The 26,253-nt window shown below is 35.8% G+C and overlaps 2 protein-coding genes across 36 annotated transcripts; both read left to right on the top strand.

Moving 5' to 3' along the window:
• The first annotated feature begins 2,606 nt into the window (after positions 1-2,606).
• On the top strand, positions 2,607-4,932 carry LOC120079346 (pyrophosphate--fructose 6-phosphate 1-phosphotransferase subunit beta-like). The gene is made up of 8 exons (XM_090309195.1): positions 2,607-2,643; positions 2,761-2,789; positions 2,877-2,983; positions 3,193-3,298; positions 3,463-3,526; positions 3,875-3,963; positions 4,578-4,628; positions 4,843-4,932. Exons 1-8 carry the CDS (start codon positions 2,607-2,609, stop codon positions 4,930-4,932), a joined length of 573 nt encoding a protein of 190 aa, XP_090165321.1.
• Positions 4,933-8,834: 3,902 nt separating this feature from the next.
• LOC150031209 (pyrophosphate--fructose 6-phosphate 1-phosphotransferase subunit beta 1-like) lies at positions 8,835-24,953 on the top strand. Of its 35 annotated transcripts, XM_090309213.1 has the most exons (21): positions 8,838-9,152; positions 9,254-9,323; positions 9,525-9,751; positions 10,159-10,218; positions 11,604-11,765; positions 11,864-11,985; positions 12,115-12,168; positions 12,255-12,359; positions 12,566-12,667; positions 12,833-13,301; positions 19,681-19,734; positions 19,821-19,927; positions 20,135-20,240; positions 20,405-20,471; positions 20,587-20,636; positions 20,768-21,386; positions 21,488-21,984; positions 22,379-22,438; positions 22,962-23,032; positions 24,522-24,683; positions 24,782-24,953. In XM_090309213.1, the coding sequence occupies exons 10-16, from the start codon at positions 13,218-13,220 to the stop codon at positions 20,867-20,869; spliced, it is 570 nt and encodes a 189-aa protein (XP_090165339.1). In that variant the 5' UTR covers positions 8,838-9,152; positions 9,254-9,323; positions 9,525-9,751; positions 10,159-10,218; positions 11,604-11,765; positions 11,864-11,985; positions 12,115-12,168; positions 12,255-12,359; positions 12,566-12,667; positions 12,833-13,217; the 3' UTR covers positions 20,870-21,386; positions 21,488-21,984; positions 22,379-22,438; positions 22,962-23,032; positions 24,522-24,683; positions 24,782-24,953. The 35 variants fall into 35 exon arrangements, 34 of the variants coding, with proteins under 34 accessions (XP_090165339.1, XP_090165337.1, XP_090165338.1 ...); XM_090309211.1 differs by having other exon boundaries at positions 9,254-9,751; XM_090309212.1 differs by having other exon boundaries at positions 8,838-9,323.
• The last annotated feature ends 1,300 nt before the right edge of the window (positions 24,954-26,253 follow it).

Raw genomic sequence — 26,253 nt, 5'->3', positions numbered from 1 at the left:
ACAAATTCTACTTAGATCATGATATTAATCTTCACCCTTACCCCATTAGAATTAGTTACTTATGACAAGAGATAAAGCCAAAGTGAGGATAGATAAGATGATGAAAGTGAACATGATGATATTAAAATAGTTGTTGAATACACAAATGAACTATCTCTTAAACAAAAGGCTACAACAACTAAGAAGATAGAGAAATAAGGTGAAGGGCAATTGTTAGTAATCTCTTGCTTCTCACAGATGAATGTTGAGGCTGCTTGTGATATAATGGTTGGATGAATGCAGAAAGCCCTTTTAGACTCTTGCTTCGGCGAAGCTTCGATGAAGAATCAGGGTGAAATATGGAGGTGGAATTCCCACTCTAATAAGTCGTTATCGTCTAACGTGGTAGGTGAGAATGTCAACATTGCTATCATGGTCAATATTCTAAATACTTGCGAGAAGATCCGCTGGTATTGACTCTGAGATCCCGAGGCATGCGACTAATTGTTTGTTCGTCGGGTAGGGGTTTTGCACATGCGATGTAGGTCCTACGATCAGTCTGCAAAATAGACACTTTGGTGCAACATAACTCATGATATGGGGTAGTAGATGTTTTTGAGATGCTTCACACAAGTTTAATAACATGAATACTTAAGAAGATTGACACATATTCTTCTTATCTATCATCATTATTCCAAGTAAAAGACTATAATAATTTGTATTTCTACAAGTTATCAGGTTGGCCGACACCTTTTGACATTTCACATGGGCAACCATTTGTTTTCCCATCTTTTCACGCAAGTCCACCCCTTCCCCAAGCCTCTTTCTCCATCCACCATAATTTTCCATCTACAAATTTCAGCACATCCAATCTCCTCGTCTCCCACTGACTTTGCCCACCAATGTTTTTGTCAGTTGTCATTTTTCCATCTGCCAGTCTCTTTGCCACCCTAACCAATGAACTACCGGTGTCTTCTCTCTCCATCGTGGTCAACTTATTGGGAAAAACCTTCCACTTCTATTGCATGAACAAGCAGAAAAATAACTAAAAAATTGAAAGAAAATAATAAAATTGGAAACACAATAATTAGCGTGAAAAACTCAAACTCAACGGAAAACAACAGCCCATCAAAGAGATTCATTATGCAAAAAATTGTTACATTCTCAGAATAATTCTCTCCTCGACCCCAATTATAACATCACTCTCAAAGCTTTTGACTACTCATACCCTTTTTCCCATTTTTGAACTAGAGAATGCAGAAGGGAATTTAACAAGACTTAACACACCTAAGCTTAAAATGTTTCTAACTGAGATGACTTGAAACCAAAGACATAGATTCCTTTTATAATGCTTGGAGCCCATGACTTTTTTGAGTTTTTCTGATGTGGGATGATTGCACTTTTACTATTTTACCAAAACCCAACACAACCTTCCACTACAACTTTGAGAAGCAATATTTTCTTCGTCCAATCATTGGAGACTTTTGACACATTCGGCTTCTTCAATCGAGTTGTCATTTGTCTGACACCACCTTTTCCATTGGTATTTTTCTCCTTTTTTCATTCCTTGCATCTCCAACTTTTTTCCTTTTTCATCATTCAAACGTTTTTATTTTGCTTGTCACTTTGCCTCCTTGACCTTACGTCCATCGGTGAGTTTTCTTTGCTTGTCTCGACCTTTTTTTTTATGGGTAGGTTTTCTTTTTGTCTTTCCTCCTCGACTTCTTCATCTTCCCCGTTTGGTTTCCATCTTCGATTGAACCATAAAGAGTTCTTCAGGTTTGAGACATTAGCAATCTTAGAATGATTGTCAATTGTAGATTTGTTTACAAACTTGAAATTCTCATTCCATTTTTGCGCTTTAAGTTTCTCGCAATTTCTCCTCCCGAATTTTTCTATTTGTCGTTATGCGCTTACAATCTGCAACCCAATTTTGCAGTTACTCCCACATCCATGGAGTTTCTCCTCTATCTGTCATATAACATTTGCGATTAGCAATTCGTTTTAGGCACTCGCTTCATGTCTATGGTTCTTGTTCTCCCATTGTCCAAAAGAAAAAAAGAAAGAAAAAAACAGTACTCCCAAGAAAGAACGAGCATTGATACCAATTTATTAGGATACTTCCTAATTAGAGCTCTTAAGAACAAGAAAATTCAAGAACACTCAAATATGGAAATATGCTATATAATAAAAGTAACATGACAACCTAACCTTACGAGAGGGCTAGTCTCTCCCAAATTTACCAAATGAAATTCCAAAAAATTTGACACCCACTTCCCAACCCCACTCCCTCTATTTATCTATAAAGCATTGCCACTCCTAAGGTGGCCAAGTGTCGGTGTCGAACATGTGTCCGACACTGCCACGTCCTGACGTCGCCGACATGTGTCCGACACGCCTTATTTCATTATTGTTTTTTTAATTTTTGACACGCCCTGACACGACTGGACACTTAAGGGCACAACTGCGACACGTTCAAGACAATGGACCTACAAAATTAAAATGAAAAAACAATGAAACAACCATTTTTAAGCCCGAAGGCTTATAATATTAGCCCAATCGAAAACTTAGCTTTTATGGTAAATATGTAGAACTGACTGCACAATTTATCTACCCGTATCGCAATCATGTTAATTTTCTTGAAAGGATTTCTTGCTTTCACTTGTTAGAATTGTTAGTGTGAATATGTGCAGTCTTGATGCGAAGTGATTGCCATTTGAATGCAATTCTTGATTTAAATGCATTTTTGTTTTACCCGAGTGGTTTTGATATGATATGCAGTGGGAGGGATAAGATTGAAACTAGATCAGGTGAAACTCTTTCTTCCCAGAATTTTCATTTTGAGACGTCTTAGTTGTAGTCAAGGCATTAATTGACAGTTCGGTTCTATTTTTCAGTTTAAGCAAGCTGAAGAAACTGCTCAGAATCTTGATTTGGATGGCCTTGTTGTAATTGGTGGAGATGATTCCAACACAAATGCACGTCTCCTCGTTGAAAACTTTAGGTATTTTTCAGAACTATGAAATTTGTTTATTGCCTCCCTCCTTTTTGCTCTCTTTCTCACTCTCATTGTCATATATGGATAAGCTATTATATGTTATTTTTATTACAAAAATATAAGGTTGAGTAATTAATTACTCTAGGGTACCATTTTTTTTTGTGTGCAAGACTCTATGATCTATATTCCCCTTCTTTCTGTTGTTTTCAAATTAGTAGTAAGAATTTGAAAACCCAAGTGATTGGTTGCCCAAAAACTGTTGATGGTGATCTCAAATCCAAAGAGGTCCCCACAAGTTTTGGATTTGATTCTGCTTGCAAGGTACTCATTTCTCTTTGTAACTGCTTTAGAATTCATATTTCGTTTGGACTCAACTTTGGTGACTGTTGCAAAGTTGAAGTAGTTTCTTCAAGAATTCAAGGAAAAAATGGAATGTCGCATTCATGAGATGAGATGCTTAATAGGCTCTTCTGATGTTTATGCAGATATATTCAGAAATGATTGGTAATGTGATGGTTGATGCTCGATCTACAGGAAAATATTACCACTGTAAGCATTTTGCTTAATGAAATTGAAACTAAAAATAGTTCTGATGTGCTGACATGTTCATAATAACTGAATTATTGACATTACCAGTATTTAAAGTTCAGATATGTCCACTTTTTTAAAAAATATATAAATAAATAAATAGATAATATAAATAATAAATCCCATCTTGTTGCTTTATCTGTAAAATACAGTGCACTTCACGGCTGCTCAATTTTATTAACCTTCTCTATTTGACCTACCTAATGTGAGGTTGTACTTTTTCATTGTTGTGATGTTGATACCTTTTTGTTTCTCACTCAAGTTTCAAGTTTATTATCATATGACATTAAAGTGTACATATATCCACAGTTGGACGGCTTATGGGTCGTGCTGCTTTTCACATCACACTGGAGTGTGCTTTGCAAACTCATCCAAATATTACTATTATTGGAGAAAAAGTAGTTGCTTTATTTAAACTACTTAAGATAGAAACCTTTGTCAAGGACAACATTTATCTCCACATGCTTTACCAGATAGAAATCTTTGTCAAGAGGGGCATTTACCTCCACATGCAACCCTAGGGTAGTTTATTCTCTTTGAGAATTAGATTTTGTCTCAGTAATAACTAATAATCTTTGCAACAGATACTATGTAACTATGAAAACTGAAATTGTTGAGTCCGTTAATATATCCTGTTTGAGAATTTTATCTTCTTGCATTTTTACATGGAATGGTAAATATCAAACAAAACTTAAGGGTAAAGATGAAAAGTTGTGATAAACAAAGGATTCATGGAATTAGGTTGAAACTTTTAATATGGTGCAATGGAACTAAGTATTGACATCCCATATCATATTCAATTGCCTAAGTGATATTGGATGCCTTTTTTTGTCTGCATTGAAAAATTTGGTCTATACCACCTAGTTGTATTTGACTCATGGAGATTTATTGGTTTTGAATGTATGCAGGCGAAAAAATTTCCAGACAAAAAATAATTTGTTTTGAATGTTGACTCATTTATTAATAGAGCTTTAGTTTATAGGGTACATCGAATTTACAATGTGTTTTGCAGGTTGCGGCTAAGAAGCTTACCTTGAAAAACGTTACAGACTACATTGTCGATGTAATTAGTAAATGTTCTGAACTTGGTTATTAATTATGGTGTTGTACTTATTCCTGAGGGTTTGATTGACTTCATTCCGGAGGTATTTCTCTTGTTATTGTAACTAATTGTGTTTATTTCTTTTGGTTGTATGCTCACTATCCACTAAACCCAAGATTCTCGAGATCAATATTTCATTCTTGAACTGATATCATTTATAATTCGCTTTCTACAGGTGCAACAGCTTATTTCGGAACTTAATGAAATTCTTGCCCACGATATTATAGATGATGATAGGTTATGCAAAAAGAAATATTATAGATGAGGATAGGTTATGGAAAAAGAAACTAACTCAATCTCATTACTTTTTTGAATTTTTCCCACAAGCAATCCAAGAACAATTGTTGCTTGAAAGAGAACCACACGACAATGTCCAAGTAATTGTTTTTCCTTTTTGTTTTATACATGTCTTTTCATGAAATTGCGGTGGAAAAGAGAAAACAAAAAGGTGCATATAATGGGCGGCCAATTCAAGGGGCAGTCACATTTCTTTGGGTACTTATTCTATTCGTGCTTGAAATGTAAAATTACGAATGGTACGAGCAAATGGCCACGAGATGATACGAAAAAAATTGTACTTTGCTGGTTAGTGCTCTGTGTGTTATCTCTGTTTAATTCTTCTTTTGACTTATACGTACGAAGGGATGTGTGGTTTATCCACGAACTTTGATTCAACTAATTGCTATGCTTTGGGTTACACTGCTGGAGCTCTCCTCCAGAGTGAAAAAACTGGACCAATATCATCGATCTGTCTGTCCCACTTCTTGTACCTCCTGATCATTTTAGTCTCTAACCTTTTAACCTTTCATTTATCATTACCCTCTCAATGTTTTCTTTGCAAACGAACAAGACACATGATTGCGAAGGCGCTGCATGAAGATACAACTACTTTATTATTATCATTACCCTCTCAATGTTTGCAAAGGAAGATCGCTGCAAAGAAAGAGGCATCGATAGGCAATGCCGACGATAGCGCAAATTTTGGGGTTGTATTTTTCCTTCACTCTATTCCAAATTCTGCACCATCGCATCGTATTTTAATTTTGAAAGTTTTATCACCGCATCCTGTTTGATTACCGCAATCATTTAACATTGATAAATTTAGTAAGTCGCCGCATGCTTTCTCTTTGCCATTTATGATTTCAAAGATGAATCACATGCATCTATTTTTTTTTTTTTATATACTAGAGTCAACTTATTTTTAGGACAATCACCTCAAGAAATGTTTCTAAAAGTTAGTGGTCTGCTAGGTTTCTTTCAAACTGATCCTTTACCAAACTTCTTAAGAACATTGGATGACTTCTTTCAATCTATTGGCAAGGAGGACATTGCCGCATTTTAAATTTTGGGGTGAGGTATTTATTTTCAACCTTGCTATTTTTGGCTATATGAAGAAAAAAAAGGAAAATTAGAATAACAACTCCACTGCCAACGCAATGGAGAAACACATGTTGATAAGAGTTAAGTTGTGAATGACACATACCTGTAGTTGGATGTCCGCAAGACACACGTGGGGGCAAGCCGAAACGAAAGTAAGTCGCCAGGATCAACGCATAAACAAATACCGCAATTCTGCTGCTAAGTATGTATGAGTCTAGTTTGAGAAAGAGCGTCTTGCTCGTAATTGGATGTCCGCATGACACATGTGGGGGCAAGCCAAAATGAAGGCGAGGCATGCGTCCATCGCATGGTACTTGCGCTCGTCAAGCGATTGCGATCACCGTGTCGAAGTTGCGGTATTAAGCGAATGCGGTCACTACAAGATTGCGGCTACACGATAACGCATAATAGAGGGATCAACGCAAGGTTGGTGGAATGAACGCATCAACGTACATCTTGGGAAAATAAAAAACTGATGTTGACATTTCACCTACTACGCCATTAGCAGCAGAGATTTAGAAAGGACTAACGCGTCGCGAATGTCAGAATCAGAGCAGTCCATTAATGCTGTCGGCGATCCAATCTCTATATAAAGAAGCCGGTGAGCAGAATGTCAACTTATCTAGAGTTTTTCCCTGCGATCCAGACAAATGCGTGAGAAGAAGGCTTGAGAATTCTTCATCTCCTTCTTCCATTCCGAGAAACGACCAAAGCCTACGATCGGAGCTAGATCTCGGGAGAGTCAGCTCCACCGCCCATCCATGGCACCCTGATGCGTTATTTTATGAGGTGGAATTATGGATGAAAATGCGTTGAGCACTTAAGTTTTCTCAGTGGAATTCAAGTGTAAACCCCACTGAGTTTCTTGGTAAGTCCAGGGTCGAACACAGGGACTTGGGAAAAAATATGCGGTGGTAATTTCTCAGAAGAATTTGCGGTAACCAAATAAATCAAGTAGTTATTGGGAATGTTGTTTGTGGTAATAAAAATAAAGAAATACAGCGGAGTTCGAAAAGAGTTATAAAACGGGACGCGATAAGTATGCGGTGAATGGGTTGAGAAGAGTTTCGGCTAACACTTCTTAGGATGCGTTCATGCTATGCGATCATGCAACACACATACAATAGTAAATCATCTCTCGATGCGAATGCTACGACTTTTAATGCTAGAACGCATGCGATATATGCGATAAGACTATAGGACCTACACATAAGCCTCTATTCTTATTTATGCGATGAAAAAATGACACATACACATATAAGGCGACCACATAATATCATACCTATCTCTAGGATGCATGCGATGCAGGTTGGCAAACAGAATTTATCTCTAGGTTCCTATCTTTTGTTTATGCAGTTCTAATCATTGCACTCTCGAGTCTAGATTCTAACTTAGCTCTTTCAAATCTTAGGTTCTTTCTTTAGACTCTCTCTCTCGAGTAGCTCTAAAGGGATGTCGAGCACAACATAAAGAAAATGGAGAACCTAAAGAGAGAGTCTAAAGAGCTACTCGAGAGAGAGTCTAAAGAGAGAGTCTAAAGGGATCAATATGTCATTCTTGAACTGATATCATTTATAACCCGCTTTCTACAGGTGCAACAGCTTATTTCGGAACTCAATGAAATTCTTGCCCATGATATTATAGATGAGGATAGGTTATGGAAAAATAAATATTATAGATGAGGATAGGTTATGGAAAATGAAACTTACTACTCGTGCTTGAACTTTTGTTGTTTTACTTTAACGCTCCTGTCCAAGTGATTGTTTTTTCTTTTTGTTTTATACATGTCTTTCCATGAAATTGAGTTGGAAAAGAGAAGGCAACAAGGTGCATATAATGGGCGGCCAATTCAAGGGGTAGTCACATTTCTTTGGGTACTTATTCTATTCGTGCTTGAACTTTTGCTGTTTTACTTAAACCCTCCTGTTTAATAATTTAGTGATTAACACATATTATATTTAGCACTTGGGTAGTAGGCAAATAAGTTATGAACTCAAAAACATGCATGTTGGTAAATGCATTAAGATCTTTTAAATTCATATTTGATAATTAGGGGTATCAAGTATCTAGACTTCCATTATGAACTCGTAAAGAAAATGGCCAATCAAGTGATGGGTTAGGCTTACAGCTACTTGACTTTCAAATGTAAACTTACCAATGGTACGAGCGAATGGCCATGAGATGATACGAAAAAAATTGTACTTTGCTGGTTAGTGCTCTGTGTGTTATCTCTGTTTATTTCTTCTTTTGACTTATAGGTACGAAGGGATGTGTGGTTTACCCACGAACTTTGATTCAACTTATTGCTATGCTTTGGGTTACACTGCTGGAGCTCTCCTCCAGAGTGGAAAAACTGGACCAATATCATCGATCTGTCTGTCCCACTTCTTGTACCTCCTGATCATTTTAGTCTCTAACCTTTTAACCTTTCATTCTTTTTCTTGATATCAGTTTCCTCCATAGATTTTTTCCTCATTTCTATTACTTACTAGTTATGCATACCGGGTAGGAAATTTGGCTGCTTCTGTTGAAGATTGGATGGCTGGCGAAACTGCATTGACTTGTTAATGGATGTGGAGAGGAGACACGGTATGATTTTTTCATGAAAACGTGCATTCCTGTTCTCATGTTTTCTTGAATAACACGTTAATAATTTTTTTTATAGAATATTTTTTATGGGAATAAGAAGGGAAATGATAAACAGAGTATCAATTATCCAGCCAAAATGAGAACAAATGGAGATCGCTAGAAGAAAAAAAACGAAAGATGAAAAAAACTCTCCAATCTATATTAAAAAGACAACAATTTTCTAGTTGATGAAACTTAAAAGTTTATTTATTTTTTTCTTTTTTTGAGTATCCAAATAACTTAATAGTTACTTAGACAATATTATAAAGACTAGACAAGGTGCATGTAAGATCAGAAAAACAAGGATAAAAGTGGAGTATCTTTTCTCTTAACAATTTTGAAAGGCTTTGGATTGATAGAACATCTTCATGAAGTCTAGTTTAATATTTATCATTTGATGATCTCTTTCTAAAGGTAGAATTCGTTTGGCAAGTAAGTTCAAGCCTGTGATCAAGAAGACAATGGTGGAACTAGATGGTAATATGATCTCTTTCTAGAGTAAATGTCGTTTCCTTTAATCTCCATCCCAGTCTTATATTATAATTCACGTCGCTCCATTTGTCATGTGAGGAGGTCAGATCAGAATCCTACCATTAATTATGCAAGTTCAAATCTAAAAGAAGAATGGAGCAGGTGATCTGGATATAGGTATCTTACACAACCAAATTGATGAAAATCGAACCTATTTTTCAGAATTTGGATAAGATATTTTAATGAAGTCTCGGGTCAAATTCCATAGTTGGAAGTGAGATACCTAAATTCTTTGTAGTTTCCATTCTTACATGAATTATTAGGAATGTGTTAAGTTCATTGTAATGTCTAATTTTGTTGGTGTGTATTTTTGCTTAGTATTGTCTTGTAAAGGGCCGGCCGGCAAAATCATAGACGAAGCTTTATGGTATTTCTTTTAATTATTGGAAAAGGAGGGCTCCTGGGTATGTTCTCGAAAGGGAAGGTAGAGGTAGTACTTCGAATGGCGAAGAGAGGCGGCTCGGCAAAGAAGGAATGAGAAATCGTCAAAGATGACTTCTTTGTTGGCGAAACGAAGGGCTAGTTCTTTCTCTCTCCATCTTATGGTATTTCACTTGATTTCTTTCTTCTTGTCCTTCTTTCTCCTTTTTCTTTCTTTTTTTATCTCTGTTTCTCCGTCTATCTTCTCCATCTCTTGCTTAATTTTCTCCATCCATATGATTGTATCTCAATATCTTTTTGTTTTTCTGTTTTCTTCATCTCATTTCTATTGATACTCCTTTCTTCTATTTCTCTCTCTTTTTGTTTGCCCTTTGTTAAAATTTGATACTTCATGTATTATTATTTAGTTTATAGCTAAATGTCATTAAAGCTAAAATATTGAAATATTAGTAAAGTAACTTGGTCATTAGTGTTGCGTGTGTGTATCATTAGTGTGGGTGTTAGTTTAAACAATATAAAAAATTGTTACGACTGTTGTATTTGGTTAGTTAATCATGTATTTTTTTGCTAGGTTAAATCACTTCATTTTTATCCCCAATTCAAGTCGTGGAGTAGAAGAACACACTAAAAGGTATGAAAAAGTTGTAGTAGTCTTTTACCTTCAGGCTATTAAATTTGAGTGATTTAGTCACATATTAACTATAAATCTTGCTTTTTCTATCTTAAAATCTAGCTCTTTATTTTATCCTTGTTTTAAAAAATATTTGAATTAGTCTTTGTCAAATATTATGTCACACTTGCATTAGTCTTTGTAAAATCTAGCTCAAGTGCCTATTTATTTGTTTTGCTATTCTTACGTTCTCACTTCTTGGTGGAAACTAAAAATCCCATAGAAAGTTCATTTATTTTCTTGGTTGGTTCTTTGGGAACTATTAATGCCTTCCACGTCTTGCAAAAAACCTCCCATATGTCTTAGGCCTGAATTGGCAAGTTTTGTGTAGCATAGCCGAGTTCTAAACATTTACCTTGGTTGTCCCTTTTCCACTAGAGTCTCCAGGTGTTTTTGGTTGGGATTTATGTTTTAAGCCTTTTCTTTTTGCTAAGGTTGGGTTTTCACCAAATGTTGGTGGAGGTCTTTATCTGTATGCAAATTGATTGATTTCGTGGAGACCAAATGCGTTTTAAAGTAGCCTAAATTGTTACATTCGCTTGGAGACCAAATATCTCTTTTCATTTTTTAAATTAAAAATTTCGTTTCATTGAAACCCTCTCTCTCTCTCTCTCGTTGTTTTAGCCATAAAAATTTTAGTCTCTTGCTGGCCAAATCCTCACATTAGGGACTCATATGGAGCTTTTGGAGAATCAAAATCCCTTCTTAGAGTGTTATCCATTTCATCCACAAGCTCTTTCCTCTTATTCTAGTCAAGTCCTTCATCTTCTCGACCTTGTCGAACACTCAATTTTCCACTTCTTTCATTGATTCAATCTTTCATTTCTCTACCTATCTCCCCATTTTCATCTTCATTTCTCTCCTACCAATGTCTCCGCCTTTCATCGCTAATGCCGATGTTTCCTTAGTCATTGCATCTTCTCCGTCGGAGATTGGCCTTGTTTCTACTGTGTATATCGAAGTCCAAGCCCACTGTATCGATCAACCTCTCCCTTTTCCCTCTATTCCCAAAAACCCCTTCAAAATCCTCGATGGCCCTCCTAGCTCTGCCGCTGGCAATCCGGGTGTTTATTATCCATAGATCATTTACTTTCTCTTCTTGTTTTGGAGTTTTTAGCCTTCATAACGTGCTTTTTTTTTTGTACTCTGTTTGGTAACTGAGTTGATTGATGTCTCGAAGGAAGAGTAGTGACATGCATTGAGTTTTGTTTGTTCTTTTACTGTTTTGCTTATGATTGTAAATCTTGCTTTTGTTTGGAACTTGAGTTTTACTGAATGCGTTTGAGGCCAGTTGCTACTTCTTAAGGTTTTAAAGTGTTTGAATTGTGTGTTATAAGTGCGCGCAGATGATATCACAAAGTTGTTTCTTGATCTTTTCGGCCAACCGTCGGCAATGTTGGTGCCAAGTGATTCCAGTTCGGTGCAGGTGAATAAGAAATTGAAGATCGGAGTTGTCTAGTCTGGTGGCCAAGCACTGGGAGGGCATAATGTGATTTCTGGACTATTTGGTAGGGTCTCATTGTGTCCACATTTATAAATCAAGAACAAATGTTTGCTTTTCTGTTCAAGTTGTGGCTAATTAGCAGCTTCAATGATTTTGGTGAAGATTACCTACAAGTTCATGCAAAAGGAAGCACGTTGTATGGTTTCAAGGGTGGTCCTGCAGGGATCATGAAATGTAAATATGTAGAACTAACTGCATAATTTATCTACCCATATCGCAATCAGGTTAATTTTCTTGAAGGGATTTCTAGCTTTCACTTGTTAGAATTATTAGTGTGAATATGTGCAGTCTTGATTCGAAGTGATTGCCATTTGTATGCAATTCTTGATTTAAATGCATTTTTGTTTTATTAGGGTGGTTTTGATATGATATGTAGTGGGAGGGATAAGATTGAAACACTAGATCAGGTGAAATTCTTTCTTCCCAGAATTTTCATTTTGAGACGTCTTAGTTGTAGTCAAGGCATTAATTGACTGTTCGTTTCTATTTCCAGTTTAAGCAAGCTGAAGAAACTGCTAAGAAGCTTGATTTGGATGGCCTTGTCAATTGGTGGAGATGATTCCAACACAAATGCCTGTCTCCTCGCTGAAAACTTTATGTATTTTTCAAAACTATGAAATTTGTTTATTGCCTCCCTCCTTTTTGCTCTCTCTTTCTTACTTTCATTGTCATAGATAAGCTATTATATGTTATTTTTATTGCAGAAATATAAGGTTGAGTAATTAATTACTATAGGGTACCATTTTTTGTGTGTGCAAGACTCTGTTATTTATATTCCCCTTCTATCTGTTGTTTTCAAATTAGGAGTAAGAATTTGAACCCGAGTGATTGGTTGCCCAAAACATTGATGGTGATCTCAAATGCAAAGAGGTCACCACAAGTTTTGGATTTGATTCTGCTTGCAAGGTACTCATTTCTCTTTGTAACTGCTTTAGAATTGATATTTCGTTTGGACTGAACTTTGGTGACTCTTTCAAAGTTGAAGTAGTTTCTTCAAGAACTCAAGGAAAAAAATGGAATATCGCATTCATGAGATGAGACTCTTAATAGGCTCTGCTGATGTTTATGCAGATATATTAAAAAATGATTGGTAATGTGCACAAAGAGGAAATCATAATAAACATCAATCGAGAAAAGCTCCGGATTAAAACAGTCAAGATTCTGGAAGAACGAGAGAAGAAGAAAATGCCACCGTGGACGTGAAAGGCCCAGCTTGGAATAAGTAGTCCCTGAGCTACTATGTGAAGACCTCATCACGGATGCATTCTTTTCGAATATCCTTTTTCTACCTCAATACTTCATGAACTTTCATCACCTTATTATTACCTGTTATCATATATTTGCTTTTACTGTTATCATTACCCTCTCAATGTTTTCTTTGCAAACGATCAAGGCACACGATTGCGGAGGCGCTGCATGAAGATACAACTACTTTATTATTATCATTACCCTCTCAATGTTTTCTTTGATGCAATGTAAAGGAAGATCGCCGCAAAGAAGGAGGCATCGACAGACAATGCCGACGACAGCGCAAATTTTGGTGTTGTATTTTTCCTTCACTCTATTCCAAATTCTGCACCATCGCATCGTATTTTAATTTTGAAAGTTTTATCACCGCATCCTGTTTGATTACCGCAATCATTTAACATTGATATATTTAGTAAGTCGCCGCATGCTTTCTCTTTGCCATTTATGATTTCAAAGATGAATCACATGCATCTATTTTTTTTTTTATATATACTAGAGTCAACTTATTTTTAGGACAATCACCTCAAGAAATGTTTCTAAAAGTTAGTGGTCTGCTAGGTTTCTTTCAAACTGATCCTTTACCAAACTTCTTAAGAACATTGGATGACTTCTTTCAATCTATTGGCAAGGAGGACATTGCCGCATTTTAAATTTTGGGGTGAGGTATTTATTTTCAACCTTGCTATTTTTGGCTATATGAAGAAAAAAAAGGAAAATTAGAATAACAACTCCACTGCCAACGCAATGGAGAAACACATGTTGATAAGAGTTAAGTTGTGAATGACACATACCTGTAGTTGGATGTCCGCAAGACACACGTGGGGGCAAGCCGAAACGAAAGTAAGTCGCCAGGATCAACGCATAAACAAATACCGCAATTCTGCTGCTAAGTATGTATGAGTCTAGTTTGAGAAAGAGCGTCTTGCTCGTAATTGGATGTCCGCATGACACATGTGGGGGCAAGCCAAAATGAAGGCGAGGCATGCGTCCATCGCATGGTAGTTGCGCTCGTCAAGCGATTGCGATCACCGTGTCGAAGTTGCGGTATTAAGCGAATGCGGTCACTACAAGATTGCGGCTACACGATAACGCATAATAGAGGGATCAACGCAAGGTTGGTGGAATGAACGCATCAACGTACATCTTGGGAAAATAAAAAACTGATGTTGACATTTCACCTACTACGCCATTAGCAGCAGAGATTTAGAAAGGACTAACGCGTCGCGAATGTCAGAATCAGAGCAGTCCATTAATGCTGTCGGCGATCCAATCTCTATATAAAGAAGCCGGTGAGCAGAATGTCAACTTATCTAGAGTTTTTCCCTGCGATCCAGACAAATGCGTGAGAAGAAGGCTTGAGAATTCTTCATCTCCTTCTTCCATTCCGAGAAACGACCAAAGCCTACGATCGGAGCTAGATCTCGGGAGAGTCAGCTCCACCGCCCATCCATGGCACCCTGATGCGTTATTTTATGAGGTGGAATTATGGATGAAAATGCGTTGAGCACTTAAGTTTTCTCAGTGGAATTCAAGTGTAAACCCCACTGAGTTTCTTGGTAAGTCCAGGGTCGAACACAGGGACTTGGGAAAAAATATGCGGTGGTAATTTCTCAGAAGAATTTGCGGTAACCAAATAAATCAAGTAGTTATTGGGAATGTTGTTTGTGGTAATAAAAATAAACAAATACAGCGGAGTTCGAAAAGAGTTATAAAACGGGACGCGATAAGTATGCGGTGAATGGGTTGAGAAGAGTTTCGGCTAACACTTCTTAGGATGCGTTCATGCTATGCGATCATGCAACACACATACAATAGTAAATCATCTCTCGATGCGAATGCTACGACTTTTAATGCTAGAACGCATGCGATATATGCGATAAGACTATAGGACCTACACATAAGCCTCTATTCTTATTTATGCGATGAAAAAATGACACATACACATATAAGGCGACCACATAATATCATACCTATCTCTAGGATGCATGCGATGCAGGTTGGCAAACAGAATTTATCTCTAGGTTCCTATCTTTTGTTTATGCAGTTCTAATCATTGCACTCTCGAGTCTAGATTCTAACTTAGCTCTTTCAAATCTTAGGTTCTTTCTTTAGACTCTCTCTCTCGAGTAGCTCTAAAGGGATGTCGAGCACAACATAAAGAAAATGGAGAACCTAAAGAGAGAGTCTAAAGAGCTACTCGAGAGAGAGTCTAAAGAGAGAGTCTAAAGGGATCAATATGTCATTCTTGAACTGATATCATTTATAACCCGCTTTCTACAGGTGCAACAGCTTATTTCGGAACTCAATGAAATTCTTGCCCATGATATTATAGATGGGGATAGGTTATGGAAAAATAAATATTATAGATGAGGATAGGTTATGGAAAATGAAACTTACTACTCGTGCTTGAACTTTTGTTGTTTTACTTTAACGCTCCTGTCCAAGTAATTGTTTTTTCTTTTTGTTTTATACATGTCTTTCCATGAAATTGAGTTGGAAAAGAGAAGGCAACAAGGTGCATATAATGGGCGGCCAATTCAAGGGGTAGTCACATTTCTTTGGGTACTTATTCTATTCGTGCTTGAACTTTTGCTGTTTTACTTAAACCCTCCTGTTTAATAATTTAGTGATTAACACATATTATATTTAGCACTTGGGTAGTAGGCAAATAAGTTATGAACTCAAAAACATGCATGTTGGTAAATGCATTAAGATCTTTTAAATTCATATTTGATAATTAGGGGTATCAAGTATCTAGACTTCCATTATGAACTCGTAAAGAAAATGGCCAATCAAGTGATGGGTTAGGCTTACAGCTACTTGACTTTCAAATGTAAACTTACCAATGGTACGAGCGAATGGCCATGAGATGATACGAAAAAAATTGTACTTTGCTGGTTAGTGCTCTGTGTGTTATCTCTGTTTATTTCTTCTTTTGACTTATAGGTACGAGGGATGTGTGGTTTACCCACGAACTTTGATTCAACTTATTGCTATGCTTTGGGTTACACTGCTGGAGCTCTCCTCCAGAGTGGAAAAACTGGACCAATATCATCGATCTGTCTGTCCCACTTCTTGTACCTCCTGATCATTTTAGTCTCTAACCTTTTAACCTTTCATTCTTTTTCTTGATATCAGTTTCCTCCATAGATTTTTTCCTCATTTCTATTACTTACTAGTTATGCATACCGGGTAGGAAATTTGGCTGCTTCTGTTGAAGATTGGATGGCTGGCGAAACTGCATTGACTTTGTTAATGGATGTGGAGAGGATACACGGTATGATTTTTTCATGAAAACGTGCATTCCTGTTCTCATGTTTTCTTGAATAACACGTTAATAATTTTTTTTATAGAATATTTTTTATGGGGAATAAGAAGGGAAATGATAAACAGAGTATCAATTATCCAGCCAAAATGAGAACAAATGGAGATCGCTAGAAGAAAAAAAACGAAAGATGAAAAAAACTCTCCAATCTATATTAAAAAGACAACAATTTTCTAGTTGATGAAACTTAAAAGTTTATTTATTTTTTTCTTTTTTTGAGTATCCAAATAACTTAATAGTTACTTAGACAATATTATAAAGACTAGACAAGGTGCATGTAAGATCAGAAAAACAAGGATAAAAGTGGAGTATCTTTTCTCTTAACAATTTTGAAAGGCTTTGGATTGATAGAACATCTTCATGAAGTCTAGTTTAATATTTATCATTTGATGATCTCTTTCTAAAGGTAGAATTCGTTTGGCAAGTAAGTTCAAGCCTGTGATCAAGAAGACAATGGTGGAACTAGATGGTAATATGATCTCTTTCACCACGAGCTTCAGTTGAGCTAGTTTGAGATTGTTAAGCTTCACTTTCATCTTGTAGAACCTCAATATTTCTTACTTGGCCAACTCCTTATGATTGCCACTTATTTGTTTATCACATCCTTTAGTGCCTTTCCCACTAACTCACCTCACCTGTAACAATATCACTACCTGGAATAGTTGCTTCAACTCGTTTATTCCCAGCCATATCAGCCACAACTTTCTTAGTACAATCATTACTGCTATCATTAGTTTTGCTATTTTCTTCCACAGTACACATATCATTTTTAGCACAAATACCAATATTATCAGAGACGAGTATGAGCATCATTTTCATTCTCAACACAAATATTGAGGTTATTAGAGACGGAAGTATGAGTTCACCTTGGGCTAATGTTGGTTCGGACTCATAGATCGTTACCGGAGAAACAATAGGTGGCCCAATTTCCTTCTTGAGATTCTTCCTTTAGTATATTATCCATGGACCTATTTGATAGGTAAGACAGAGACAGTGTCGGTAATATTCAAGATAGGATTAGGAAGGGAATCAGAAAAGAACAAAGATTGGGACTAGTTAGTCTCTTCATTAGAGCTATTCCCCTGAAAATGACTAATAGGAAAGGAAGGTTGATCCTCTAGAAAGGTGACATCTATCGAAATAAAATACTTGTGGGAGGGTGGATGAGAACACTTATACCCACGTTGATGGAGAGGATAGCCAACGAAGACACATTTCTAAGCACGAGGAGTAAATTTTGTCTTTTAACGCAACTGCGCGCCTCAATGCATACTCAACCTTTCCATGCAGCGTCTCGCGTGCACACTTGTACAACCCTCGTGTGCAACCTAGCGTACACACCCATGCAATGCCTTGCGTCATTTTGCCTTTGCGCACATCTGTAGCCTGCCCGGTTGAGTTGCCTGCATGTTCAACGGTTGCAGTTGCATGATTATTCAATCCAAAAATCCAAATTCAAATTCAAGCTGAATTTACTTATTTTTCCAGACATTATTTCGGGAATTTCCCTTCTACAAACTTGTTTTAAAATGTCTTAACTTATCTTAAAATTTGAGCTTCAAATTCTTCACGATCTGGTCAGAATTTTTCAATCTTCACACCTTGCTCAGAATCACCCGAGAGCTTGACCTCTTGAGGAAATCTTCTGATTTCAACTTGAATTCTTATGAATTTCCTTCCAGCAACCTCAGAGCTTCATCTACACTCCTTAAGCCTTCAAATGGCTGTGGAATCACCCCTTTAGCACGAGATAATTGTCCAAACCAAGTTCTTGAACTGAGGCTTCCCTTTTAGATTAAGAGATGCATGACCTTAATTACACTTAGGCTGCCACCTATCCCACTAAGTCAACATTAAACCTTCTAATCTCGACAACTGGCCACTACAATTGGTGATTAAGCTGAAAGCTTCCCCTAATCACCAATGCATAGCTTCCTAACTCTTACCAACGCATGGCTTTACTTGGACGCATACACCTCTCAGCCAATGCACGCCTCAGCGCCCTTTCTCGCACCCGATGCCTAGTCTCAAGATCATCGCATGGCCTTACTTTACACACATCCTTGCCCGACCATTGCACACCAACGCACGCACAAGCCGCATCGCTTAAGGCATCCTCGCCCATGCACGCGTTCTTGCCCACCTAACCTCAACGTGAGTCTCGGCTAGCGCATGGCATCGTCTTCTCGGCCAACACTTAGCCAATGTCCTTCTTCACGCCACTAGCTTTCATCTTAACCTTAAGATTCTTAGGCTGTCGCACACCTCAGCATGATCGTCAATGCACCATGACCTTCAACACTTAGTCAAAATTTCTCTCCTTAACCAAGCCTTCTTACTCTTTCACTTAACACTTGAGAGCCCTTAGTAAACAACACTTGAAATCATTTTTCTTTCCTTCCTTAGCATCCTCAAGCTTTCCCTACAACCTAGTATTAACTTACACTTAATCTTATTTAACATACACAAGTAGAGAAAATAAGCTTCGGGGTTGAAAAATATTTCTTGCTTTGCTTAATGAGATCCACAACTACTTTCCTTCTCAGGTAGTTAGTCATAACTACTTGACTCATTGAGTACTCATAGGCAATCATTTTAATATTCATATATTAAGCAAACAAAATAACTTCCACAGATTCTACTTAGATCATGATATTAATCTTCACCCTTACCCCATTAGAATTAGTTACTTATAACAAGAGATAAAGTGAAAGTGAGGATAGATAAGATGATAAAAGTGAACATGATGATATTAAAATAGTTGTTGAATACACAAATGAACAATCTCTTAAACAAAATGCAATACAACAACTAAAAAGATAAAGAGATAAGGTGAAGGGAAGTTGTTAGTAATCTCTTGCTTCCCACAGATGAATGTTAAGGCTGCTAGTGATATAATGGTTGGATGAATGCAGAAAGCCCTTGTAGTCTCTTACTTCGGCGAAGCTTCAATTAAGAATTGGGGTGAAATATGGAGGTGGAATTTTTTTCTCGTGCAAATCTCAATCTTTGGGTATAAAAGTCCATCCCTCCTTCATGGCGTCAAGGCTCTATTTATAGAGCCGTGCACTGACTATTGGTGGGATTCCCACTCTGATAAGTCGTTATCGTCTAACGTGGTAGGTGAGAATGTCAGCCTTGCTATCATGGTCAATATTCTAAATACTTACCAGAAGATCCGCTGACTGCACAATTTATCTACCCGTATCGCAATCAGGTTAATTTTCTTGAAGGGATTTCTAGCTTTCGCTTGTTAGAATTGTTAGTGTGAATATGTGCAGTTTTGATGCGAAGTGATTGCCATTTGAATGCAATTCTTGATTTAAATGCATTTTTGTTTTATCAGGGTGGTTTTGATATGATATGCAGTGGGAGGGATAAGATTGAAACTCCAGATCAGGTGAAACTCTATCTGCCTAGAATTTTCATTTTGAGACATCTTAGTTGTAGTCAAGGCATTAATTGATAGTTCGGTTCTATTTTTAGTTTAAGCAAGCTAAAGAAACTGCTCAGAATCTTGATCTGGATGGCCTTGTTGTAATTGGTGGAGATGATTCCAACACAAATGCTTGTCTCCTTGCTGAAAACTTTAGGTATTTTTCAGAACTATGAAATTTGTTTATTGCCTCCCTTCTTTTTACTCTCTTTCTCACTCTCATTGTCGTATATGGATAAGCTATTATATGTTGTTTTTATTGCAGAAATATAAGGTTGAGTAATTAATTACTCTAGGGTACCATTTTTTTGTGTGCAAGACTCTGTTATTTATATTCCCCTTCTTTCTGTTGTTTTCAAATTAGGAGTAAGAATTTGAAAACCCGAGTAATTGGTTGCCCAAAAACTATCGATGGTGATCTTAAATGCAAAGAGGTCCCCACAAGTTTTGGATTTGATTCTGCTTGTAAGGTACTCATTTCTCTTTGTAATTGCTTTAGAATTCATATTCCGTTTGGACTGAACTTTGGAGACTATTGCAAAGTTGAAGTAGTTTCTTCAAGAACTCAAGGAAAAAATGGAATGTCGCATTCATGAGATGAGACTCTTAATAGGCTCTGCTGATGTTTATGCAGATATATTCAGAAATGATTGGTAATGTGATGGTTGATGCTCGATCTACAGAAAAAGTGTACTTTGCTGGTTAGTGCTCTGTGTGTTATCTCTGTTTAATTCTTCTTTTGACTTATACGTACGAAGGGATGTGTGGTTTACCCACGAACATTGATTCAACTTATTGTCATGGTTTGGGTTACAGTGCTAGAGCTCTCCTCCAGAGTGGAAAAACTGGAACAATATCATCGATCTGTCTGTCCCAATTCTTGTACCTTCTGATCATTTTAGTCTCTAACCTTTTAACCTTTCATTCTTTTTCTTGATATCAGTTTCCTCCATAGATTTTTTCCTCGTTTTTATTACTTACTAGTTATGCATACCAGGTAGGAACTTTGGCTGCTCTAGTTGAAGATTGGATGGCTGGCAGAACTCCATTAACTTCGTTAATGGACGTGGAGAGGAGACACGATATGATTTTTTCATGAAAACGTGCATTCCTGTTCTCATGTTTTCTTGAATAACAAGTTAATAATTTTTTTCTAGAATATGTTTTATGGGGAATAAGAAGGGAAATGACAAACAGAGTATCAATTATCCAGCCAAAATGAGAACAATGGAGTTCACTAGAAGAAAAAAAATGGAAGAAGAAAAAAACTCTCCAATCTATATTAAAAAGACAACAATTTTCTAGTTGATGAAACTTAAAAGTTTTTTTTTTTTTCTTTTTTTGAGTATCCAAATAACTTAATAGTTACTAACACAATACTATAAAGACTAGTCAATGTGCATGTAAGATCAGAAAAACAAGGATAAAAGTGGAGTATCATCATGTAAAAGTGGAGTATCTTTTCACTTAACAATTTTGAAAGGCTTTGGATTGATAGAACATCTTCATGAAGTCTAGTTTAATATTTATCATTTGATGATCTCTTTCTAAAGGTAGAATTCGTTTGGCAAGTAAGTTCAAGCCCGTGATCAAGAAGACAATGGTGGAACTAGATGGTAATATGATCTCTTTCTAGAGTAAATGTCGTTTCCTTTAATCTCCTTCCCAGTCTTATATTATAATTCACGCCGCTCCATTTGTCATGTGAGGAGGTCAGATCAGAATCCTACCATTGATTATGCAAGTTCAAATCTAAAAGAAGAATGGAGCAGGTGATCTGGATATAGGTATCTTACACAACCAAATTGATGAAAATCGAACCTATTTTTCAGAATTTGGATAAGATATTTTAATTAAGTCTCGGGTCAAATTCCATAGTTGGAAGTGAGATATCTAACTTCTTTGTAGTTTCCATTCTTACATGAATTATTATGAATGTGTTAAGTTCATTGTAATGTCTATTTTGTTGGTGTATATTTTTGCTCAGTATTGTCTTGTAAAGGGTCGGCCGACAAAATCACAGACGAAGCTTTATGGTATTTCTTTTAATTATTGGAAAATGAGGGCTCCTGGGTATGTTCTCAAAAGGGAAGGCAGAGGTAGTACTTCGAATGGCGAAGAGAGGCGGCTCGGTAAAGAAGGAATGAGAAATCGTCAAAGATGACTTCTTTGTTGGCGAAACGAAGGGCTAGTTGTTTCTCTCTCCATCTTATGGTATTTCACTTGATTTCTTTCTTCTTGTCCTTCTTTCTCCTTTTTCTTTCTTTTTCTATCTCTGTTTCTCCTATCTTCTCCATCTCTTGCTTAATTTTCTCCATTCATATGATTGTATCTCAATATCTTTTTGTTTTTCTGTTTTCTTCATCTCATTTCCATTTATACTCCTTTCTTCTATTTCTTTCTCTCTTTTTGTTTGCCCTTTGTTAAAATTTGATACTTCATGTATTATTATTTAGTTTATAGCAAAATGTCATTAAAGCTAAAATATTGAAATATTAGTTAAGTAACTTGGTCATTAGTGTCGATTAGTGTGGATGTTAGTTTAAACAATATAAAAAATTGTTACGACTGTTGTATTTGGTTAGTTCATCATGTACTTTTTTGCTAGGTTGAATCACTTTATTTTTGTCCCCAATTCAAGTTACGGAGTAGAAGAACACACTAAAAGGTATGAAAAAGTTGTAGTAGTCTTTTACCTTCAGGCTATTAAATTTGAGTGATTTAGTCACATATTAACTCTAAATCTTGCCTAGAATATTTTTCTATCTTAAAATCTAGCTCTTTATCTTATCATTGTTTTAAAAAATATTTGAATTAGTCTTTGTCAAATATTATGTCACACTTGAGTTTATGATTTTTCTGTTCCTTGATTTCTTGAAACTAGCTGATCTTTATTTTTTGACTTATTTTATTTCTCTTTTAATCGGTTCTTTGAGTGATTAGTTGTTTAGGATTGTGATTTATGATTCTATAGGGCATGGACAAAGAAAAAGAGATGACATTTTAGTTCGTGGGTATTTTCATCTCCAGAATAGAATCTCAAATTAAAATCCTAAGTTAGTAACTGACAAATCAGAATTGGAATTGATTAAATATGTCAAGTGGGGATAAAAAAAATTCACTTTTAACTTTTTGTATTTTATACTCATGCTCCTTTGCCTTTTTGCATAATCTTTTTTGGTTCTATACAGGCCAACGGAGGATTTATAATGAGTGCAAGTCACACAATCTAGGTGGACCTGAATACGATTGGGGTATTAAGGTGATTTTTTTTAAAAAAAAATATTTTGCACTGCCCTTTATATTTAATTAAATGAAATTATTGGTAAAAATGCAACCTTTTGATGAAGCATAATGCTTTTGTTGCAAAATGTTAGTTGAAAATTATGATCTTTATCTTATAATCCATGACAACTACAACAATGATGTATCTATGTTTATCTGACTTAAATGCATTGACTTTTCAGTTTACTTATAGCAATGGGCAGACTGCACCTGAATCAGTTACAGACAAAATATATGGAAACACCATTTTGTTATATTTTTTTTTTTTGTTCAATTTCTTGTTTACTTTCAAATTAGTCAATTTTCATGTTATATTGCATTCAATATTTTGTACATTTTTATTCTTTTCTTGTTTATATGAAAGTTCTCTTTGAGTCGTCTGGGTCCTCAGTCCTCTTGTGAAGTGCCTATTTATTTGTTTTGCTATTCTTACGTTCTCACTTCTTGGTGGAAACTAAAAATCCCATCGAAAGTTCATTTATTTTCTTGGTTGGTTCTTTGGGAACTATTAATACCTTCCATGTCTTGCAAAAAACCTCCTAAAGTGGCAAGTTTTGTGGAGCATAGCCGAGTTCTAAATATTTACCTTGGTTGTCCCTTTTCCACTAGAGTCTCCAGGTGTTTTTGGTTGGGATTTGTTGTAAGCCTTTTCTTTTTGCTAAGGTTGGGTTTTCATCAAATGTTGGTGGAGGTCTTTATCTGTATGCAAATTTATTAATTTCATGGAGACCAAATGTGTTTTAAAGTAGATTAAATTTGTTACATTCGCTTGGAGACCAAATATCTCTTTTCATTTGTTCAATGAAAAATTCCGTTTCATTGAAACCCTCTCTCTCTCTCGTTGTTTTAGCCATAAAAATTCTAGTCTCTTGCTGGCCAAATCCTCACATCAGGAACTCATATGGAGCTTTTGAAGAACCGAAATCCCTTCTTAGAGTGTTATCCATTTCATCCACAAGCTCTTTCCTCTTATTCTAGTCGAGTCCTTCTTCATCTTCTTGACCTTGTCGAACACTCAATTTTCCACTTCTTTCATTGATTCAATCTTTCATTTCTCTACCTATCTCCCCATTTTCATTTTCATTTCTCTCCTACCAATGTCTCCACCTTTCATCGCTAATGCCGATGTTTCCCCCGTCATTGCATCTTCTCCGTCGGAGATCGGCCGTGTTTCTACTGTGTATAGTGAAGTCCAAGCTCACCGTATCGATCAACCTCACCCTTTTCCCTCTATTCTCAAAAACCCCTTCAAAATCCTCGATGGCCCTCCTAGCTCTGAGTTGATTGATGTCTCGAAGGAAGAGTAGTGACATGCATTGAGTTTTGTTTATTCTTTTACTGTGTTTTTCTTATGATTATAGATCTCGCTTTTGTTTGGAACTTGAGTTTTACAGAATGAGTTTGAGGCCAGTTGCTACTTCTTAAGGTTTTAGAGTGTTTGAGTTGTGTGTTATATGTGCGTGCAGATGAGATCACAAAGCTGTTTCCTGATCTTTTCGGCCAACCGTCGGCAATGTTGGTGCCAAGTGATTCCAGTTCGATGCAGATGAATAAGAAATTGAAGATTGGAGTTGTCTAGTTTTGTGGCCAAGCACTGAGAGGGCATAATGTGATTTCTAGACTATTTGGTAGGGTCTCATTGTGTCCACATTTATAAATCAAGAATAAATGTTTGCTTTTCTGTTCAAGTTGTGGCTAATTAGCAGATTCTATAATTTTGTTGAAGATTTCCTACAGGTTCATGCAAAAGGAAGCACGTTGTATGGTTTCAAGGGTGTCCTACAGGGATCATGAAATGTAAATATGTAGAACTGACTGCATAAATTTAAACAGAGAGATAATTTTGATGTATTTTCTTCACGCTGATGATAAGAATAAACTAAAGTGTGTTTGTAATATATTTTCACGTGTTTAATTTAAAAAATAAGTCATTTTAAAAAAAATAAATGTTTGATAAGTATTTAAAATAACTTTTTAAATGTTTTTTTTAATAAATATTCACGAAGGATGTTTAAATAAAAATAAGTTTTTAAAAAAACCATTTTTCCACAAGCAAACAGATCCTACATAACTAACTAAATATTTATTTTATAAAGTAGTTCTTCAAACAGAGTTTATATTAACAATAGTAATAAAAATAAATTATTCATAACATAATAGTTATTAATTTATAAGGACAAATTTATAATATTTATTTTTTTTACTAACATGCAAATGATCAAAAATAAAATATTATAAAATAAAAACTCAAACATTCCTATAGGTTGGAAGTTGCTCAATCCCCCATGTTGTTGTATTAAAAAAAAAAAAGGTTAAATTCTAAAATAATTTTTTATTGAGAAATTTTCCAAATAGAAAAAATGTCAAACTATTTACAGAAAAAGTAAAAAAAAAAACATTGATAGACACAGATAGATTTCTATGCCGATAGACTTCTGTCAGTCTCTATGCTAGATAAAGAATATTAAGATTTTATTATTTTGTGTAAATAGTTTCCCTATTTTTTAAAATTTTTTTGAAAATCTCCTTTTTTATAACTATTAATAGATAAAATTTAGTCAACGAGTATACCAAATAATGAATGATTAAATAAACGATATTAAGAAAATCAAGGTAATCTTCATACCCTGTTTTTTGTTCTAAGAAAATCATGTTCGATATATTTGTATGAAAGAATTTATATCTATTTGTTTACACTTTTTGCAATTTTTTTAGTACAACAAATATGAGGGATGGAGATCTGAAGGTGTAACGACCGGTTCCTTACATATTATGGTCCAACCGCTACGACATGCATACTTAGACTTTTCTATCATGAGATAGTTTTGGCAAAAATCTCAAAAGAACATATCTAAGATTTTATTAATTAAGTAGAAAACTATATAAAAAGTTTATTTTACAAAACACCAGGATCCATAAAACATTAGCGTAGTGATACAAAAATGTATGTGCCTATAATAGTGAGTTTGATGGTTGGCCATTTGAGCGACATCCAGTTCTGCCACTATGCTGTGTCCTTACCTAGAAAGTCTATAAAAATAGGATGAGTATATAATATACCCAGTAAGTATTTCTCACATAGGGTAGTGACCAAATGCACAATCACATGCAACATGTCCTGAAAACGTATGATTGGGACTGAAAACATATAATAACATGTGGTGGTCGGTTATGCTTCTAACGTAAATTTCTCTGCCC

The sequence above is a fragment of the Benincasa hispida genome, unplaced genomic scaffold (genome assembly GCF_027475165.1).
Source record: "Benincasa hispida cultivar pf3 unplaced genomic scaffold, pf3_genome.v1.1 HicScf140, whole genome shotgun sequence".
NCBI classification, from domain to species: domain Eukaryota; kingdom Viridiplantae; phylum Streptophyta; class Magnoliopsida; order Cucurbitales; family Cucurbitaceae; genus Benincasa; species Benincasa hispida.
This window is presented reverse-complemented; position numbering and strand designations above follow the sequence as displayed.